The 22,070-nt window shown below is 38.9% G+C and overlaps 3 protein-coding genes across 4 annotated transcripts in view; 1 reads left to right on the top strand and 2 right to left on the bottom strand.

Moving 5' to 3' along the window:
- The window catches only part of LOC137487288 (uncharacterized), a 372,332-nt gene that overhangs the window by 87,574 nt on the left and 262,688 nt on the right, over window positions 1-22,070 (bottom strand). The window lies entirely within an intron of this gene.
- LOC147845203 (uncharacterized) overlaps window positions 1-22,070 on the top strand; it is a 449,333-nt gene that overhangs the window by 391,210 nt on the left and 36,053 nt on the right. The gene's annotated exons all lie outside the window — the stretch shown is intronic.
- si:dkey-29j8.3 lies at window positions 1,356-21,535 on the bottom strand. Of its 2 annotated transcripts, none has more exons than XM_088650055.1 (15): window positions 21,377-21,535; window positions 20,157-20,188; window positions 19,019-19,110; window positions 18,487-18,928; window positions 17,940-18,284; window positions 17,272-17,343; window positions 15,861-15,957; window positions 6,061-14,216; window positions 4,919-5,966; window positions 4,693-4,824; window positions 4,243-4,419; window positions 3,750-4,189; window positions 3,221-3,307; window positions 2,798-2,854; window positions 1,356-2,570 (listed from the first exon to the last, which is right to left on the bottom strand). In XM_088650055.1, exons 5-8 carry the CDS (start codon window positions 18,047-18,049, stop codon window positions 7,362-7,364), a joined length of 7,134 nt encoding a protein of 2,377 aa, XP_088506181.1. In that variant the 5' UTR covers window positions 18,050-18,284; window positions 18,487-18,928; window positions 19,019-19,110; window positions 20,157-20,188; window positions 21,377-21,535; the 3' UTR covers window positions 1,356-2,570; window positions 2,798-2,854; window positions 3,221-3,307; window positions 3,750-4,189; window positions 4,243-4,419; window positions 4,693-4,824; window positions 4,919-5,966; window positions 6,061-7,361. The 2 variants fall into 2 exon arrangements, with proteins under 2 accessions (XP_088506181.1, XP_087105787.1); XM_087249661.2 differs by having other exon boundaries at window positions 3,750-4,009; window positions 4,288-4,419; window positions 17,936-18,025; ... (1 more) ...; window positions 19,019-19,065; window positions 21,377-21,513.

Genomic DNA, 22,070 nt, shown 5'->3' with positions numbered 1-22,070 from the left:
AACGCCTCAAAGGTGTTTCCATTTCGCGGCGCGTTTAGTGCTCTTCTAGAAAAATGAATGGGAGTCAATGGGCCAATGTAAGTCAATGGGACGACTTTGGGACGTCCTAGAGCCCCAGGGGTGCAACTTATACCCCCTTGCGGGGTATGTTCTCACTTAGGCTGCAACCCCCTACAGATGCTGTGAATCCCATATTTCTATGAAATTCACACTCGGCGCTGTGATTCGTCAAAGTTCGGCTCAATGTTAAGTCTATGGGATTTTGGGGGGGGTTTTTTGGCCCCTGCGGGGCCAAAAAACCCCCCACCCCTTATAAAAGTCATAGCACACCATTCCCGATAAGACCGCACGATTTGAGCCCACTTTCAAGGGTCTGGGACGAAAGCTGCGGGACTAGTTACGCGCCGAAAAATAGGACGGAAGAAGGAAGAAGAAGAAGAAGAAGAAGAATAACTAGAATTGTACATTTCCTAAAGGAAATGTGAGTGGGGTTTGCGTGGCAAATCGATGGGGTACAAAATGGTACTAAACTGGGCAAAATAGCAGTGGAAAGGTAAGAAATGGTTAAATTCATGTGTTTATGTGGTTGCTAGGGTAATGTAAATGGTTGCTAGGGTGTGGCAACGCCTTTGTAATAGGTGAAGACAATAGAGATTTGATCAACCTGCATCAAAAGAACACAAACCCTGTCTTTCTACGATATTCCTGTGCTAAAATATGGCTCGTTTATGTTGTTATATGGTTGTTAGGGGGTGTTTACAAATTTGTTGTCACTACTGAATACTGACTTGACAGGCCGAGTAAAATGAGGCCACTCTCAAGCTTCTAAGACTTACTAATCTAGATATTGTTGCAAGTCATTTTGTGTCCATGTTAAGTCTATGGGGATTTTTGGTTGTTAGCCATTTTATTTATAAATGTAAAATAAGCCATTGAATTAAAGTTGTCATCACCCTTCAGAAGTCATACCTGTCCTCAAGCCGTTGTGACTCTGCATCCATGGTTCAATAACAAATGGTTGTATCTAGGATAACCACAATACTGGTAAAGTAGCAACATTGTTTCCCTTGACATATTGTAATTCAACATGGGTCCAAATTTGTTTAACCACTTGCATCTTACAATCATCTGTGTATCAGATGCAGTTGCAAAACTGTTATTATGTTTAAAAAATAAATCATACCATCACCTAAAACCTTAATGCTTACAGCATAGCACAGGTTAAAGCACATTTAGGTAGACTGTGCTTAATCTAACATATGCAATTAGCATTTGTAGTACTGAATACTTGCTTCTTAAAGTCAATAGTGATGTAGCATTGACAGACATTCAATAAAGACAAAACAAGCTGACTGTGCCAATTAAACCAAATTGTTTATTAAATCGATTAAAAAAAAGCCTGTTGTGCCAAATCCTGTCCACCAGTCTGATCCCAGTCACACCTACTAAAATGTTAGAATAATGAATTAAGCAATAGAGCAATAATAAAGTTTACCTAATGACTGTTTAATTCCAAAATGGATGTTTTTCTTAAACACATCATTGTAAATTATTATAATTTTTATACTATAATATATATTAATTATATATTATAATAAATTATATAATATTATATATATGTGCATTTAATATGGTTGATTTTAATTTAAAACCTCATTCAGTGCACTATCACATACTGTGTACAGTGGCAGAGTTAAATTTATAAATAATTCTGCAGTTCAACCACCCTGCTAAACATGGTTTAATTAATAATAATAAAATGACATGATTATTTGCTATAAATTGGTGCTGGGAATGTTTATTTAATAAAGACCATGCCAGCTATAAACACAAAAGTTTTGTTATTATTATTATTAATTAATTAATTAATTAATTAATATTAAAGTGCCCTAAGAAACTGATCTAAATGCTAATGGGTTTTATTCTTTTTTTACGTTGTTTAAAGTAAAAATGTACTTTGGCCATATGTGATGATTATCAATTTTTACCTGACCTACTGTCCCTTTCTGCAAATAATTTGCGGCTCTAATCTGAGAAAAAAAAAAAAGTTACATTGATTTATAACACTAAATAGTTTATGGAGCAAACATTTTACTCATTAGTATTTATTAATGGCAAATACATTCAAACCTAAGCTGCATATAAATATCCTAAATTGTGATGATATGATTGACTAAGCTTTATTTGTACTCTTAAGCCTATTTTTACTTATTTTAAATTACTTTTAAGCTCCTTTTTATTAACATTTGTATGGCTAAATTACTATGGAATCTAAGTTTAAAGATAAAGGACCCGAGGGGAAGACAGGACTTGGCACAACACCCCCTGTGAGCAAGCCATTGGCGACTGTGGCAAGGAAAAAAACTCCAAAAAGTTTGGAGAGAAACCTTGGAAAGACCAGACTCAGCAAGGGAGTACCCATCTTCCTTGGGCGTGGCACGTAACGTAACAACATTTTTTAAATGTATAAGCTAATAACATTTTTAAACAACGTTAAAATTATCTAAATGTTGCAGGAAACCGTCTTCCACCATCTGGCCTCTGGATCTGGCATGCACAGACTTTATATCCTGAGGAAGAGGAGGCAAAACAGATGTGACAAAATTATTAGTAAAAAAAATATATTTTGATTGTTTGGATACTTCAGGAACAAAGAGAAAATGAGAATCACAGTTTACTTTAAAATCTAAGGTTTTACAAAGTCCATACTTCCTAAAGACTTCTTAAAGACAAAGCACAAGTTATGACAAGATGCACTGAACCACAAGACTCTTCTAGGAGTACTAATAAAGTATACCTCTGGTCCGTCATCCTGCAATGCTGTGGTGTGCAATGCCAAACACCTGGTCTTCTCCTGTAACCATGAGATTAAAAAAAATCAATAATAAGAACACTATATACACAAGCACCATTAAAAAACAGCCATTAACATTCATAGTGGATGCAAAAAATACAAAGAAAGTCAATGCTGTTTTTCCACAACATTAAAGATTTTTTTTGCATTCTCAAGCATTTCGAGTTCAAGAAGCAAGCAACTCAGACATATTTGAAACGAGTAGAATATCTGTAAATGACAACTTAAAAGTTTAGGTGAATAAACACCTTAATAATGCCTCTAAGTTTATGCAGCTTAATTTGTGGAAATATTTTGTAAAAGTTTCCTTTTAGAGAAAGCTTAAACAATATTGCAAATAGAATTTTTTGTAACGGCATAACTCACTTGTTTCAGAATACCTCTGTATTAGAGATGTTCTTCCTCTGGTCTATCATTCTGCAATGCCGTAGTGCGCATACACCTGGTCTTCTCCTACAACCATGAGATTGATGAATCAATAATAAGAACGCTATATACAAGCACTAGTTAAAACAGCCATTAACAATAATAGTGATGCAAAGAAAATACATAGAAAGTCAATAGCTTTTTTTCCATAACTTTTAAGATTTTAAAAGCTTTTTATTTATTTTATTTTTCAAGTATTGAGTTCAAGAAGCAAGCAACTCCAGTAAATGATAATTTAAATGTTTAGGTGAATAACCTCCTTAATAATGCCTCTTAGTTTATGCAGCTTAACTTGTGGAAATATATATTTTTTACATTTCTTTTTGTAGGAAGCTTAAACAATATTTAAAATAGAATCTTTTGTAACATGACAACTGGTTTGTTTTATAATTTCAATACATATTAGTACACACACACACACACACACACACACTACAATTAAATGGCGTGATCCTAACAGCATGCTCACCAATATATAGTTAGGCAGATGTCTTCCTCAACAATACTGCAGGACATTTGTTTTCTCAGTCAACACATCTTCTTGGGTCTTCTGGTAGTAAAAACATAAAAAAACACAACACTTGAATGAGACTAAGATTTAACATTATGCTGAAAATGTGACTGTATTACAAGGCAGTACAAACAACTGAAACAAAATACTTAGCTTTAGATTGAATCTCAAAGAATTCTGTCCACTTTGAAAAGGCTGCTGTTGTGTTAAAGCTGTGCCTGTAACAAATTAATAATATAACAGAAAATGTAAATCATACATTCATTCATTTTTTCGGCTTTATTAATCTGGGGCTACGACTGCAGAATGAACCGCCAACTTATCCAGCACGTTTTTATGCAGCGGATGCCCTTCCAGCCGCAACCCGTCTCTGGGAAATATCTGAACATACATATTTACTCACACACACACACACACACACACACACACACACACACACACACACACACACACACACACACACACACTAAGGCCAATTTAATCTATACCAATTCACCTGTTCCGCGTGTCTTTAGACTGTTGAAGAAGTCGAAGCAACCGGAGGAAACCCACTCGAACGCAGGGAGAACATGCAAACTCCAAATAGAAACACCAACTGACCCAGCCGAGGCTCGAACCAGCGTTGCCACTGCAAGTCATAAATTCAGAACAAAATGTCAAACACAAATACAAAGGAAAAACATAAAATAATTCATTTATTCATGCATTTTATTGTCGGCTTAGTCTCTTTATTAATCCGGGGTCGCCACAGAAGAATGAACCACCAACTTATCCAGCCCATTTTTACACAGCGGACGACCTTCCAGCCGCAACCCATCTCTGGGAAACATCTGGACATACTTATTCACACACATGCACACACACACACACACAAAGGCCAATTTAACCTATACCAATTCACCTGTTCCGCGTGTCTTTGGACTGTGGGGGAAGTTGAAGCAACCGGAGGAAACCCACGCGAATGCAGGGAGAACATGCAAACTCCACACAGAAACACCAACTGACTCAGCTGAGGCTCGAACCAGCATCGCCACTGCAAGTCATAAATTCAGTACAAAATGTCAAACACAAATACAAAGGAAAGACATAAAATAATGGAACATTTAAAAAGCCACTGTACTACTCACCAACTGTTGCTGCTGTCACTGCCCTTTGTAAACTTTGAAGATGCCACAATATCCTCCTGATGTCCCTTGCTGCTGACCCTACTCTACTCTCATCACACAGCATCCACCTCAGGTACGACACACCGCCTTCACGCAACTGTGCACACACCACCAAGTAAAAGACGAGTGGCTGATAATCAGGCTCTATCCAGGTCTTTTGTCTCCCGGTTCTGTGTGGCACACTGACTTCATGTCAAAGACGTAGGCCAATGTTCGTTTTCTTTGTGGTGGCCATGGAGATGAGCTGTTTGTATAGTAGGGATTGGAACAACTCCAGAATGGGCTTTCTTCCAGACAAGAGGTGGTCTTTGGTGAAGTCTTCACAGACAATTATGGGATTCTCCATCATTTCCAAATAATTAAGTAGGCCCATGATGTTTGGTGATGGGTGTTTTATGTCCTCTATATGTGATGGGAGTCCCTCTGCTTTATGATGCACAACGATAAGCTTTTCTTTCAGACTGTTGTTGGTTTTTTTTCCAGTCAAAAAGTAGCATGATGCCTTCCAGCGTTGCCATTTTTTGTCCTCTTCAACGAGGTTGTGATTTTTGACAGCCGATTGCATGGTCATGCCTTGAACTTTGAGAGTGGTGCATGCGTAAGCCATCTTGATTGGAAATTGTTGACAGGCTGCTTCTTTCTTTAGAGTTTCCTCTGATCTTTTGATGTAAAGTGTCCTCTTTACCTTGCAGTTGTTGTCGTATGTATTTCTGGCCAGCATTTGGATTGTCGGCTGATTTCCAAGCATGTGCACAAATGCAAGTCTGTATTTTGTTTTGGTCACAATGTTTCCAATGTTTCCTAAGCATCCATTGACAAGTCCATCTTTGACATCCACATTTTTGATCAACATTATGCAGACTCCCAATCAATGCAACTTGTATGGTGCCTAGCAGGTTGTCTTCTTTTACCCATGACAGGGTTAGTTTGCTTTTTCATCCATCCTGTTCTTGCATCTTCCACACAGAAACACCAACTGACCCAGCTGAGGCTCGAACCAGCATCGCCACTGCAAGTCATAAATTCAGTACAAAATGTCAAACACAAATACAAAGGAAAGACATAAAATAATGGAACATTTAAAAAGCCACTGTACTACTCACCAACTGTTGCTGCTGTCACTGCCCTTTGTAAACTTTGAAGATGCCACAATATCCTCCTGATGTCCCTTGCTGCTGACCCTACTCTACTCTCATCACACAGCATCCACCTCAGGTACGACACACCGCCTTCACGCAACTGTGCACACACCACCAAGTAAAAGACGAGTGGCTGATAATCAGGCTCTATCCAGGTCTTTTGTCTCCCGGTTCTGTGTGGCACACTGACTTCATGTCAAAGACGTAGGCCAATGTTCGTTTTCTTTGTGGTGGCCATGGAGATGAGCTGTTTGTATAGTAGGGATTGGAACAACTCCAGAATGGGCTTTCTTCCAGACAAGAGGTGGTCTTTGGTGAAGTCTCCACAGACAATTATGGGATTCTCCATCATTTCCAAATAATTAAGTAGGCCCATGATGTTTGGTGATGGGTGTTTTATGTCCTCTATATGTGATGGGAGTCCCTCTGCTTTATGATGCACAACGATAAGCTTTTCTTTCAGACTGTTGTTGGTTTTTTTTCCAGTCAAAAAGTAGCATGATGCCTTCCAGCGTTGCCATTTTTTGTCCTCTCCAACGCGGTTGTGATTTTTGACAGCCGATTGCATGGTCATGCTTTGAACTTTGTGAGTGGTGCATGCGTAAGCCATCTTGATTGGTAATTGTTGACAGACTGCTTCTTTCTTTAGAGTTTTCCTCTGATCTTTTGATGTAAAGTGTCCTCTTCACCTTGCAGTTGTTGTCGTATGTATTTCTGGCCAGCATTTGGATTGTCGGCTGATTTCCAAGCATGTGCACAAATGCAAGTCTGTATTTTGTTTTGGTCACAATGTTTCCAATGTTTCCTAAGCATCCATTGACAAGTCCATCTTTGACATCCACATTTTTGATCAGCATTATGCAGACTCCTAATCAATGCAACTTGTATGGTGCCTAGCAGGTTGTCTTTTTTACCCATCACAGGGTTAGTTTGCTTTTTCATTCTTCCTGTTCTTGGGTCTTTTCGTTAATCTTCAGCATCAATGGTTATGATGTCAGCATGAAGAGAGTTTACCATCTCAGCATTGTGACTCTGGACTTCCTTGTTGGTTGCAAATACGGCAATAATTTCCTTGAGTGATACTACAGCCGATTGCATGGCCATGCCTTGAACTTTGTGCATGTGTAAGCCATCTTGATTGGACATTGTTGACGAACTGCTCCTTTCTTTAGAGTTTCCTCTGATCTTTCGATGTAGAGTTAAGTGTCCTCTTCACCTTGCAGTTGCGTATGCATGTCCGCCCAGCATTTGGATTGTTGGCTGAATTATTTAGGCAAAACACAATACACTGGATTGTGATAGCTATAGTAGGTGTGTAAAACACCTGACTGCATGCACAAGTCTGGATGAGAAACATAAATATGATCCAACAATGTTTGTTTCTCTGTGGTTGCCATGGTGATGAGCTGTTGGTATTGTTGGGATTGAAACAACTCCAGAATGGGCTTTTTTCCAGGCGAGAGGTGGTCTTCGTTGAAGTCTCCACAGACAATTATGGGATTCTCCTTCATCATTTCCAAATAATCAAGAAGGCCCCTGATGTTTGGCAAAAATTTTCCCAGACTAAAGTCTGGTGGCCTGTACACCGCAGCAATTGTTGCAGTCACTGGTGCATCAACTTTGATGACGACAAACTCCAGGTCGGTGACGTGGTGTATAAAGTGTCGAGGTTCCGCCTGGATGTCTTCTTTGCAATAAATTGCAACTCCACCACAGTCCTTCTTTGCCATTTCTGGAAGGGTTGAGTAAGACGCATGTCTATTTCTTGCAAACATCTTAAAGCCTTCCAACTGGACATGTGATGAGATGCATGATCCGGAGAGGTGCGTTTCCGTAACACAAAAGATATCACATAGAAGCAGCTCATGATGGTGTTTGATGTCTTCTATATGTGATTGGAGTCCCTCTGTGTTATGATGCACAATGACAAGTGTTTCTAACAGATTGGTGTTGGTTTTCTTCAAGTGGAAAAGTGGCATGATGCCTTCCAGCGTTGCCATTTTCATCCTCTCCAACGAGGTTGTGATTTCCGGATCAGCATAGATCTTTTTCTCGTCATAGTCTCTGATGTATAAACCACCAAGTGAGGTTGTTCGGCTAAGGGCAACGTAGGCCATTCCTGGCTCAAAAATCTTCTTTAGTGACACTACAGCCGATTGCATGGTCATGCCTTGAACTTTGTGAGCGGTGCATGCGTAGGCCAACTTGATTGGAAATTGTCGACGGACTGTTCCTTTCTTCAGAGGTTCCTCTGATCTTTCGATGTAGACTAAAGTGTCCTCTTCACCTTGCAGCCGTCGTCTGTATTTCTGCCCAGCATTTGGATTGTCGGGCTGAATTCCAAGCATGTGCACAAATGCAATTCCGTCTCTTGTTTTAGTCACAATGTTTCCAATTTTTCCAAAACATCCATTGACGAGTCCATCTTCGACATCCAGATTCCTAATTACCATTATGCGGACTCCCACTGCAACTTGTATGGTGTCAAGCAGGTTGTCTTTTTTACCCATCACAGGTTTAGTCTGCCTTTTCATACCTCCTGTTCTTGGGTCTTTTCGGTAGTCTTCAGCATCAATGGTTACGATGTCAGCATGAAGAGCGTTTACCGTCTCACAATTGTGACTGTGGACTTCCTTGTTGGTTGCAAATATGTGCAATGCATCCCGTGGGCAGTCTTGGGGATTTTTCACAGCTTGCAATAACAAGGACCTATCTTCTTCTTTAAGAGCATCAGACTTCCGTTTCACTCTCAGTCGGTTTAAAAGCTGGGCAAATGAAAGGTCCTCTTTCTGCCGCATGATCTCCGTGAGGGTTACAATTTGGAAGTGGTCTTTCCAAAAGTCCAGCACATCCTCTTCGTAAACGCAGAGTGGCTTGGCTTTTCCTGGGGGTGGTAATTGATAAAAGTCTCCCACCACTATGACAGAAATGCCCCCAAAGGGTTTCTTGCTGCCTCTGATCTGTTGAAACCTCCAGTTGATGTATGCAAAAAAATCTTTTGAGATCATAGAGATTTCGTCAATAATCAAGATTTCCACATGACGTAATTCTGCTCGTACATCATCAAGAGAGTTCCCAAGCCCTTGATAGGGTGGCTTCAGGTTCTTTGGCAGCTTTAGAATGGAATGCAGAGTTTTTCCAGAAATGTTAAACGCTGCGGTTCCAGTGAATGCACTCAAAAGCACTGTAGGAATGGAGAGATCTCCATCCTCCCGGAGCTGAGGAAGTTGTCGCAGAATCTTTGTTGCTTCAGTGTATACACACTTGATTACGTGCGACTTTCCACATCCAGCACCACCGGACACGAAGTAAAAAAACTGTTCTGGATTCAGTCCCCATACTCTGTTCTGACACCACTGCCGAATGGTGTAAAATATGGCTGCCTGTGTCTTGTTTAAACTTCTGAAGAGTTTCCTGACAAACTCGACACTCATCTGTGGCGCCTCTATGCGTGGTGCAACTCCGTCGCCATCTTCATTACGAGGCTGGAATTCAGGAACCTCATCCTGTTCGTCTTCCTCTGGACCGACGTCTTCTTGCTCAGCTATGCATTCCAGGCGATCCACTTCAACTTCTGGTGCAAAAGCTGTCCAAGCACTCTCAGATGGTCCTTCCTGCTGAAGTTGTTCAAATGCTTTATCTACGACTTTGCCGTGCTTTTCATATCTCTGCTGGTATGCCTTTACTATGCCGCAGACAGGGAACCGGAGACCAGGATGTCCAGGAAGTTCCACAAATCCGCTTTTATAAAATAGCTGATATGTGGGAAAATCCTCAGGTTTCAGCTCTGCATTGTGGCGATGGGGAACGTAAAGTTTCACCATTCTTCCGTAAAATTTTTCTGGTTGCTTCTCCTCTGAAAAGCGAGCATATCTGATAACTGCAGGCTTGCCAACAGTCCTCTTTTGAATGAATCCCATATCGTGAAGCAGTCGGAGGACATTTTTTCCTTTAATTTGCTGACCGTACACAACACGGTAATTGGATGCAAAGTCCGCAAGACACATTTTTTCAAACTCCAACGTTAGAGGTCTTGCTCTGTATTTTTCTATTAAACCTGACATCCAGACGTCCTCCGATTCAGGATTTTTGTTCAGCAACACACTTATGGGCAGACTCATCTTGAGGGCATCGTCATCCGTCGGAACAAACACGACACTTCGTGAACACTTCTTCAACGGCAAGCTGCATGTTCGCGCAACGGACTCCTGAGCACTTACTTGCCGGTGCTTGGCATAGGCTTGCATTATGTGCTTCATTTCGTCCTCTTCATTAACGTTGGCTTCACGAACACTCTGGATAACGTTCTTTAGAAAGCCACTCATTTCATGCTCCGGCTTTGAAACGTAGGACAGCATATACATGATGCAGCTGTAAGCGTCTAGGATGTACTGAATATCCATGTTCGCATTCCACGCCCTGAGCAAATCAGGATTGTAGCCATTCACCCAAGTCTCCTTTGGATCACGCTTCAAAAGAACTGCACTGCCAGTGGTGAGTCCTTCAGCGTAGTTCAGGTAATCGTCCATGGACAAATTGCACTTGGTTAAAAGGTCTGACAAATTGTCGAGGGAAGATTTGGGATCATTCAGCAAATCCCACAAAGGCTTGAGTTTTGATTTGGCTTCATTCATTGCTTTTTTAGCCGCATCTCGCCTTGCTTTCTTCTTGGCTGCCGAGTCAGTAGGTTCATCATCCCCCTCATCAGGACGCTCTGGCATTGGATGAGTGATCATGGTCTTAGGCATTGGTAGTTTTGGAAATCCAAATCTACACACCACCTTGCCTTTCTTGCATGACTTTGAGTGGTTTCTGCTATGAAGCTGAACCTCCGTCACAATCTTATGAAGCTCAGGATCAACATTGGGATCTGGAAGCTTGCACGATACGTAACGGTCGATGAAGTCACATATTGTCTCATCATTATCTTCCTCTGGATCTGGGGCATCCTTTACCCAAGCAAGCAGATGAATATGTGGGCTTCCTCTCGCCTGAAACTCCACTCTATAAAAGAAATCCTCCACTTCACCAATAGGTTGTGCAGGTGACAAAAGCAGGTGAGCCATTAATGCATCTACACGCTTCTCAAACATGCGCATGACAGTGACAGGATTACTCCTAAGGATTTCACATTTTGTTGCCCAGTCAAGCTGTGAAAAGTCAATCTCTTCGCCTTGTTGAGCTTTGATTACAGTCACAATCTCAGGCCATCGCATTTCTGCTGCACTGAATGTACAAAAGAAAGTAGGTGTCCCCAGCTGTCGAATCATGGCCTGGAGATCTCGCAATGTCTTTTCCCAGTAGGCTGGAGAGCCTCTCAGGGGCTGCATGAATCGTGTGGCATCCCTGTTGTGAACAAGTCTCTCAACCTCATCGGAATCCTGAAGCATCCTATTGGAGATTCTTCGGCCATCTCTGGTAATGGGTTTACCTTTTCGAAGCTGAATGGACATGCTGTTTCTTGCCAGTTGCGTTTCTGTCACAAATTGTGCAAAGAAAAGGTAGCTTTGATCCCTTGCAAATCGGGCATCAACACAAAACAATCTGACGTTGAAGTACATGCTAGGAGAAATGGCTGTCTGCCTTGCCTCGTCGATTGTGTTCTCTCCAGTGGGGAACTGGACAGGGAATGCCATGGCTTCCAGTTTTGGGATTTTAAAAAATCCAACAGGCTTTTTTCCTTGTGCAGGTGCGATACTAAAGATCCCTTCACCGTAAGACAAGATGTCCTGTGCAATGTCTGGTGGCTGCATGCACGTATCTAAGGTGAGACCGGGTCTAAGTTCGTCTTTTTCCTCCACACTAACGTGTTGCTCCTCCTGCTCAGAATGGCCAACTTCTTGGTTATCCTCTGCTGCATCAATGTCTTCGTCAAACTGATCTTCAGATACCTCAGGCTCTGTTATGGAGATATCCTTGTACTCTGAATGCATTTCCTTCAGCTTAGATAAAGCTGCCAGCACGCTGTGCATATTTACAGTATGGAAGTGCTGGTATCCTTTAAAACTGACATGTCTCTTCAGCTTGACCTGTAGGAGCTGGGACTCACTTCTTGGTCTTGGCAGAGAGTTTACAGTGTTCTCCACCTCCGAAGGCACACACACAACAGCACCGTGAACTGCTCTCTGTTGTCCTTTGGGCAGTGCAACTATTTTTGCAAAAGGCAAGATTTTTGCGATAAGCTGACGTTCTAGTACATTCAACTCAGCCAATTCTGCAGGGATAGGTGGCAGTTCAAGCTTGTTTACTGCTGCAATTGAAGGCATGTGTCCTCTTTTAAGATGGCTGTCACAAGTGTGGCAGATCCATTCCCGTCTTCTTTCCTCTGGAACAGTGCAATCATCTGAGCAGGCACTGTCGCAAGTATGTACATACTTCTTGGTCAAGCAAAATGATGAAAGTTGAACATCTTTTTCGTAGTTTGACCGGTCACAGGCCTTGACCTGGTCTGGAAAGAGGGCTCTGTGACAAACAGTGCAGACGTATGTAGGACCTTGCTGGATCTTACACTGGAATGCTTGAATTGCACTTTCCATCACTTTGCTGACTGTTGGCTGGGCTGTTTCATGGCTGGAGCGGATGTACATCTTATATTTCCTTTTAATCCTCAGTGCACATTGCAACTGATGAAGAATACGTGATGTAGCATCACTAGCAAGCTTCTGGTTCTTGTGGAGGGTACATCGGAGAATGTGATGTTTTCTGAATTCAGAGTCATTTGTATACCTCCTCTTCATGTAATCCTTCATTTTTTTCTGAAACACAGTATCGGTACTGTACCTCCTGACCATGTACGCTCTCATTTTTGCCTGAAAGACAGTATCGGTACTGTACCTTTGCATCACGTACGTTCTCATTTTCTTCTGAAAGACAGCATCGGTACTGTACCTTCGGACCATGTACGTTCTCATTTTCTTCTGGAAGGCAGTATCTGTACTGTACCTCCGGACTATGTATGCTCTCTTTTTTTTCTGAAATACAGGATCTGTGCGATATCGTCTCATCATATCCTCCTTCTTTTTAGATCGGACAATCTCCTCTCTGTATCGTCTAGCCATGTAGCTTTTCTTTTTGTTTCTAATGAGAGCATCCTGACCATACTTTTGCTTAAGAGCTTCTTTTTTATTTGTCCGATACTGCAAACAGGCGGAATACTGGCCCCTCTCATCATCTCTTTGTTTGTGTTTTCGGTTCACATAAGATTTAGCTGTGTCCTTGGATTTTAAATTATCGATTGCTTTACGCAATTCTTTTCTTCTCCGTGCCTTATTTACTCTGGCTACCATGGGTTGGCGGCTTTCAGCTCCTCTGGGAACAGCTGCATTTCCATCTGGTTCTGGTAGAACTGAGATTACTTGTGAAATTGGTTCACGAGCTGATGGTGAAGGCTGCTGGCCTGCCTGTTGCTCCATTTCAAAAGACACAGACATGAATTCATAGGATTGGTCATCACGGCAATGGTTGAAGAGCTTAAGAATTTGGTCAGTCATGTCACTTAGGCGAGTAAAAGTTAACATGACAGCTGTTCCACCACCAGCCAGGGCCTCTTCTCCTTCAAATGTCCTTGAATGTGGATCAAAGAATCCATATCTGCCTGATCCATCTCTAAACACCGCAATGCATTCTGAAGAAACTATTAAAAGTGCATGCGTGACATCCACTGCGAGACACTGCAGTCTTTCAGGAAGAGGCAAAAACCATTCTTCCGTGTCAGGGGAACCTTTGGCTCGAAAAAATCCAACCTTGACTTCCGACTTCTGAACATTGTATGTTTGGTTAAATGTTGAAAGTCCAAAAGGTACTTCCTCCATGGACAGATAGTCATGACTGAATCTGTTTTCAGCGATGAGCTGCATTTTAACGCTGACATACAAGGCATCCCCTTCCTCTAAAACTCTGTCAAGATCCGACATCTTAAACTGATGCCCTGCACTGTGACTGGCCAAGAATGTCAGTGACACACAGGTACACTGGTGATTCCTTGAGAATTCATCATATCGAACATCAGCCTGAGAATGAGACGCCCGGACTGACACAACTTTGGGTTCATTACCCCCACTTTCCTCATATTGTCTAACAGGAGACTGGCCTACAGCAGCACTGGTACTCGTTTGTTCAACCTGCAAAAAACATGTACTTTATTAGATTGTTACACAAAATTGTTTTTATACAAGTGGCATTATCGTTTTTGAAACCAAAGCTTATCAAAACTTAATCTTTTTTTTCCAAAAGAAGAATACAAAATGTGTTTTTCTATTTAGTTGTCCACTTACATAAAGTGGCCAGAAAAAGACAACAATAACAATTAAATAAAATAACAACCTATTATTGTGCATTGGGAGGTGAAACCAGGTTTAAACAGGGCTATATAAACACACACATGCGTACATGTATGCATAAATGTATATGTATGCGTGTATACACAGACATACATGCTGTACATTTATGTGTATTGTCATTATACATACAGTGTGATTATTTGCATGAGACTTATTTGATAAAGTATTACCCTAACATTCCAAAACAATATTGTTTTTTTTTTTTCAGACAATTACCACAACACACACCGTAACAGATTCTACAAGGGGCAACAAATCTCTTCAAAGTGTTTCATATTCAACTGAAATCAAACGCGGTGCTGCACAAACTGTTCACTCGAGTCTCAAAACATTTTGTGAGCTCCGCCAGCCGAAATCAAGATGTGTGCACCCAAAGCAAACCTTCGCAAACACAGCGATAACGTAACATTCACCACATGCAATTAAGCTAGTGGATGCTGGTCTCATTTGTAGTTATAATAACGCAAATAAGAATTGGACTAGTGAAGTAAAGTACAACACCACAAAAACATCTAAAAAAATAAGCATTAGATGTAGTGTTGACATCGGAAAAATAAGACCCGTGCAAAATATGTAAGATCTAGAACAGTGACTTTAAAAGTTTTTAAGGCCTTAAATTTAGATTTTTAAATTTTAGACTTTAAGACCCCACGGAAACCCTGTTAATAAATGGTTCATAGTTTGTACTTATTATAAAGTGTTACGAATTATTGTAATTAAGAGAAATTTAATGGAATTCTCGCCCAAATGTAACAATTCTGCAATCACTTCCAAACAAAAGCCTTTAAGTTCAATAATACACAATTTATTTTTCTTAAACATAATAATAATAATAATAATAATAAGGTTGTAAACTTGTAACCATGGAAGACAATGGTTAGAGGTTTCCAAAATTCTTTAAAATATCTTATTGACCTTATTCTAAAATGCGGAAGTGCGCCTGTTTTCGCGATTGTCTTAGAACTTCCGATTCAGTCGCCTATGGGAGAAATGACTAGGAATAATAAACGGCAGCAAACGGTCAAACTACTTGCTCTACAAACAAATGTTTGCATGACTATACAGACCAAGTAGAATAATATAACAAGAAAATATCAAATTGCAACATCAAGCAGCGTAATGAGCAGCTTTTAATGTCTAAAAATGAATGAAAGTGAATTAGACCGGAAGTCTCAAGCCAAAAAGATTCAAATGGCAGCGCCCACTCGTCGGCGGAGAATAAGGTCAATACGGTGCTCAACAGAATGCTTTGAATGCATGTCAAGAGTAAATAGCAGAATTTTCATTTTTGGGTAAACTATCCCATTAAGGCTTTGTGACGGGAAAATAATTCACTGTGTAATAAAAAAATTCATTAAATTTGTAAATGGCTGCTTTAACTCATGCACAAATCTTCTAAAAATTACAGACATATTTCATTATTACCTCTTTAATGCAGGAAAGGCTGGTATTTACATCTTGAAGGTCTATCTTTTTCCAGCGCAATTTCTGAGCCTGAGATCTCTTCCCTTTTCGTGGCATGCTGGAAAAACAAAACAAAAAAACACAACTCTAAAACAAATACACACATGTGTGTGTGTGTATATATATATATATATATATATATATATATATATATATATATATATATATATATATATATATATATATATATATATATATATAAATAAATGCCAAAATGAAAAGCTCTTGTTTTTAATACCGAGTTCAGCTTTAATGCTGATCAAACTCAACTAAATTAACTAAGGGTGCTTTCACACTTGGTTCAATCGCCTGGACCTTAAGTTTAATTGTTCCCCCTTGCCATCTTCTAGGCTTGTTTGTAATCACACTGCCTTTTTTTCCTTCTGAACCACAGTTTGCTTGCATCATCGGGCTGTTGTTTTGTGTACGGCTGTTGCTAGGTGACGGACACACAGCAAAGCTGTGGAAAGATGTACCACATGGCGGTCGTTCTGCTTTTACTGACTCTTTTGGTTTTGAACGTACAGAGTGTAAAGCAGGTCGCACACCAGAAGCGCCGCTCGGCGGCGCGCCGCGCAGCGCCACGCATTTTAGAATTCTAAACATAGGTTTCTATCAGGATACACACTGGCGCCGCAAATCGGCGGCTGTTGGCGGCACCCGGCAACAGCTCAGAACGCAGTTCATTTTTCAGCCGCGCCACAGAGCGCCATCTAATTAGTTCCATGTTAAATATCATTCGAATGTGCGCGTCTTGTGTGTGATACTTTAAACTGTCATGTACGTGCCGTGTCGCCGCGCGGCGCTTCTGGTGTGCAACCTGCTTAACTCGCATCTATCCGTTAACACTAGCCAAACGTATCGTATTGAGATGTCAAACAACTCAGGTGCGGACCTAAAATGCTAGTGTGAAAGCACCATAAGAATCTGAAGGAGCACTTGGTAATCAAAGACCAATGTGTTTAATCAAGATTGCAGCTGGAAGGCAGGAAGGTGGATCTCTGGGAACATATGCCATTACAAGCATGAAGACAAAAATTAAGAAAGTTGCAATCTTGTATGTACAAATGTTTACATTTACATTACACACACAGTTATGTTGGTCAAGTTTTCATTGAGTTTTTTTTTTAAGGTGTTTTGCATTTTATAAATGTGTATTTAAAAATCACAAAATTACAGTGAATTTTTTCAAATAAAATGAGAAAAATGATAAAATATGAGTAAAATAAAAATGTTTACGTGTTAAAAATAAATGTAATTAAATGTACAGAAATGATGTTACATCAAAGTACTTTTTAGGATATGAGGTGACTTTTGCCACAATACGAGACATTTAGAAAGCTAACTAAATGTTTTTTTCTTTGGCACATACTTTAAAACTTCCCCCGATGAAAGCACTGCAGAACCTGACAAGATGAAAACCAGTAGTATCTGAAGAATCTCTCTGAAAAAGGGACAAAAAATAACATTAATGAAAATTAATGTCAACTATGCATTACCTTCTTTCCAGGTTACACATCATCACTTATTAATAATATACTTAATCTGTATATAAAATAAATAGTTAGGGATACATCAAAAGCATTTATCTATTTTTTTTAAAGGACCCAATTTGCGACAAATATACTATCAGAGTCATTTGCAAAAGATTCTTGGAAAAGTGATGTATAGGGGGAAAACAGACCATTATTCCACAGGAGGAAAAACAGAGTCCTTAACTTGTGCTCTGGGTTTACAACTTATACCTATTCTTGTTTCACTCTTAACTACTTTTACACTGTTTTGTATTTCTAGGCATGTCTGTACTTATTTTTTACAAAATAGCTAATTTTTTTTTTTTTTAAATTTAAAAATCCATATTCCGTGGAATAACACTTTTCAGACACACCAAACTAAAATTATTTACGTGTTGAAAATAAACTTAATTAAATGTACAGAAATGATGTTATATCAAAGTACTTTTTAGGATATGAGGTGACTTTTGCCACAATACGAGACATTTAGAAAGCTAACTAAATGTTTTTTTTCTTTGGCACATACTTTATAACTTCCCCCGATGTAAGCACTGCAGAACCTAAGATGAAACCTGTAGTATCTGAAGAATCTGGAATATCTGGTGAGTTTCTCTGAAAAGGAACAAAAAGCAACATTAAATGTAAATTAATGTGAACTATGCATTACCTTCTCTCCATGTTTAACATCACTTTTCAACAATATACTTAATCTGTATATAAAATAAATTATTAGGGATATATCAAAAGCATATCAATTTTTAAAGGAGCCAATTTGCGACAAATATACAATCAAAGTCATTTGCAAAAGATGCTCGGAAAAGTGATATAAGGAGAAAACAGAACATTATTTCACAGGAGGAAAAACAGACCCCTTAACCCAGGGGTGTCCAAACTCGGTCCAGGAGGGCCAGTGTCCTGCAGATTTTAGCTTCAACTTGCCTCAACTCACCTGCAAAGATGTTTCTAGAAAGCCTAGTAAGAGCTTGATTAGCTAGCCCAGGTGTGTCTGATTGGGGTTGGAACTAAACTGTGCAGGACACTGGCCCTCCAGGACCGAGTTTGGACATGTCTGCCTTAACCGTTTCTCTGGGATTACAATTAGGCCTGTAGTTATGCATAGTACTTTTTAGGATATGAGGTGACTTTGGCCACATTAGGAGACATTTAGAAAGCAAACCAATCATTTTCTCTTTGGCACATACTTTAAAACTTCCCCTGATGCAAAGCACTGCAGAACCTGAGAAGATGAAACCTGTAGTATCTGGAAGAAAACAGAGGTTAGCAACTATAGAAGACAGTACAGTGTGTAATATTGAAAGTTTTTTTTCTTAAAAAAAAAAAAAAAAAAAAAAAAAATTATATAAAAAAAAATGCAGAAAAAAAACCAACAAAAAAAGAATATATAAATTACAAAATGCTAAGTTTATTAAAACAAAAGAAACGTTATCCCTGTAAAAATGGAGAACAATGAAAAATAAAACAACAGAAGTAGTTGTTTTATTTTTCACAGGAAACCTGAAAAATAAAGAAAATAGAACAAATTAGATCAAAGCAACAACTACTGTTTTCTCAATTTTTGAAATAAAAATGTTATCCAACACTCACCAAGATGCAAAGTGCAGTGAAGAATCTGGAATATCTGGCGAGTCTCTCTGTAAAAGGGACAAAAAATTACTGTCAACTATGCATTACCTTCTCTCCATGTAAACATCACTTATCAATAACATAGTTAATCTGTAAATAAAATAAATTGTTAGGGATATATCAAAAGAATGTATCTATTTTTTAAAGGAGCCAATTTGTGACAAACATACTATCAGAGTCATTTGCAAAAGATGCTCAGAAAAGTGATGTAGGGGGAAAAACAGACCATTATTTCGCTCGTGGAAAAACAGACCCCTTAACTGTTTCTCTGGGTTTACAATTTAGACCTGTAGTTATGCATTTCAGTGAACCAATTCTTGTTTGTTTTTTTATTTCTAGACATGTTTGTACTGGATTTTACACAATACAAATGTGTGTGTTTTTTTTTTAAGAAATCAATATTCTATGGAATAACACTTTTCAGACACACCAAAAACAAAAAAAAAAAAAAAAAAAAAGTGTTACTCAGACCAACTGTACTTTCCTTTAAAAAAAAAAACATTTATTTGAAAAGTAGTAATCAAACAATGTAATAGAATAAAGTTGAATAGAACCAAAGTTAAAAGGTTAAAATAGAATAATTTTTTAAGGGACAATTCCCCCAAAATAAACAATTGACTCACTTTTATGCATTTACTTACACTGAAGTGGTTACAAACCTTTATGACTAACTTTATTCTAAAGATATTTTGGAGGGAAAAAAAGCAAAAATCTGAGCAACACTACACATCCATAGTACATAGGAAAATACTATGGAAGTAAATGGTTACAGGTTTCCAGCTTTCTTGAAAGTATATTTTTTGCTCAACAGAAGAATGTATGAAACACAAAGGGTGAGTAAATGACAGAACTTTCAGTTTTGAGTGAACCATCCCTTTAACTCAAGCCCATAACTAACAAATCTGGAGAAACAGAATGTTTGGTCACTTAATTTCCCCCCTTAGTCATATTACAGTAGTGGTCTGATAAATGTATGAAATTAATGTTATCTTAAAAACTGATTACAATCCAAAAAGTGAGTTTAACTGCTGAAAAAAATCCAGAATTTTTGTAAGTACAGCATGTTTCTTTTTACCCTGTCAATATATTCAATCATTACCTGACACAGGATGGATAGCTGGTGAAAAAGTTCTAAAAAGATAAAAGTAGAAACAATCATGTCGCATAAAAAGCACATTTATTCTAGGGAAATTACTATTGTATTTTAATGTCAATTACATAAATTCTATATGCAATATTAAGTAAACATGTATAAAAACCTTTACATTTAGATTGTGTAACATTTTTTTATATTCATTTCACGACATTCACAGTGCACTGACAATGCTTTCCATACACAATTTTAGATTTTAATTCACAGCACAAAAATTCTTGCAATAAAATGTATAATTTATACATTTACATATCATTTGTTCGTTTATTTTACCTGCTGAAAGAAAACACTGTTCTTGAATGTTTCAAACAAAGCTAAACTAAGTGCACAGGACAAGAGCATTTACAACAAATAAACTAATGATGTAAATATAATCTCGATTGCTTTTTTAGCGCTGTCGAACAAGTTCTTAAACACCTATAATCGGTCATTGTGTTCCCACACTCAACAGAAAGGGCTGCGGTTCTTCTCGACAGCGGTTACTGCGGCTCGAGTTTTTCATCGGAGTGACGGTGATACGGACAAACGGCCACGGTTATAGTCTTAAATGCGCGGATATCACAGCTGATTCATGATAACAACCACAAGACTCGCTGTAATAGCCGAGAGGACACGTTACCTTAAGCAAGCAGGTCAAATGTCTAACACACACACACACACACACACACACACAAACCGTCTCGCTCTCAGCTTCAGTACAGCCGCGGGAATGCAGACCTTTAGCTCACAGCTTCCATTTCATCTCCATATCAGTGAGATACGGGCTCGTGGGTTCTGTTGTAACGGTCGACTGCTGATTAAGTACGTTGACGATAGTTAGTAGGATGTTTTAATGGGCCGCCCTCACCACAGTAACGTTATTTATCGAAATAATCGCAGCTTTTCCGACTTGAATCGTACCTGTTCTAATCGCGACTTCAGTTTAAAATTTATTAGAGTATAAAGTGACTGTACGTCATAAAGCAGCCTGCATGAAGTTAAGATCTAACCGTTAGTACAACGGCTTCAGCGTGAATTATTATGGACACCTGAAATCCCACTAAAGGGCATGAATGGCTACTTTTACATCCACTACAAGCAACAACAATTTATACTTTTTAATATACATGTTTTAGTTGAACGTTAAACAGCAATTATACGAGCAAACACTAAAACAACCTACTCACCGCAGAAAGTTCTGGAACCTAAAGACGGCTCGTCATCGTTGGCCAATAGAAGGCAAGGCAGAGCCAATCAACCTGCAGAATTAAGATTTTCTCCATTTATGGAGAGGACCACACCCGTTTTCAAGTGTGACTTTTGTAGTGCCTAAATAAAAAAGTGTGCATTATATATATATATATATATATATATATATATATATATATATATATATATATATATATATATATATATATTTTTTTTTTTATTTATTTATAAAACACAGGTAAATTAATTGTAATAATAACTCAGAGACATTGTTTACCATCTTCCATTTTGAATCTAGCCATCTTTATGTATTACAGTAAATAAAAATGTCTGAATTCAAATAATTGTTCTCAGTTTGTGAGTGTGTGTGTGTGTGTGTGTGTGTGTGTGTGTGTGTGTGTGTGTGTGTGTGTGTGTGTGTGTGTGTGTGTGTGCGCGCGCGCGCGCGCGCTTTGCAGCCCGCAGGTTAATGATGACGTAACTATCATTTCACCCCAAACAGCGGCACCTTACTGAATATTAATTAATATTAATGGTTATTACACCTGCTAAATAAAAATCAGATGATTCACTACATTAATAAGTCTGACATAACTTGATCAGAAATCTAAAAAGAGGAGAAAGAGTAGGGTAAAAAAAAAGAGTAGACACCAATAGCAGCAGATAACAGTG

Source organism: Danio rerio, chromosome 4, assembly GCF_052040795.2.
Source record: "Danio rerio strain M-AB ecotype USA chromosome 4, GRCz13ab, whole genome shotgun sequence".
Taxonomy (NCBI): Eukaryota; Metazoa; Chordata; class Actinopteri; order Cypriniformes; family Danionidae; genus Danio; species Danio rerio.
The sequence above is the reverse complement of the archived record's forward strand: the minus strand, read 5'-3'. Positions and strand labels throughout refer to the sequence as shown.

Coding starts and splice junctions, on each gene's coding strand:
- si:dkey-29j8.3 (XM_088650055.1), bottom strand. CDS start 18,049: ATGTTGCTTTTTGTTCCTTTTCAGAGAAACTCACCAGATATTCCAGAT. Junction 17,344..17,939: donor ACATCGGGGGAAGTTATAAA/GTATGTGCCAAA, acceptor TCCCTTTTTCAG/AGAGATTCTTCAGATACTAC. Junction 14,217..15,860: donor GCCTTTCCTGCATTAAAGAG/GTAATAATGAAA, acceptor TGTTTTTTGCAG/GTTGAACAAACGAGTACCAG.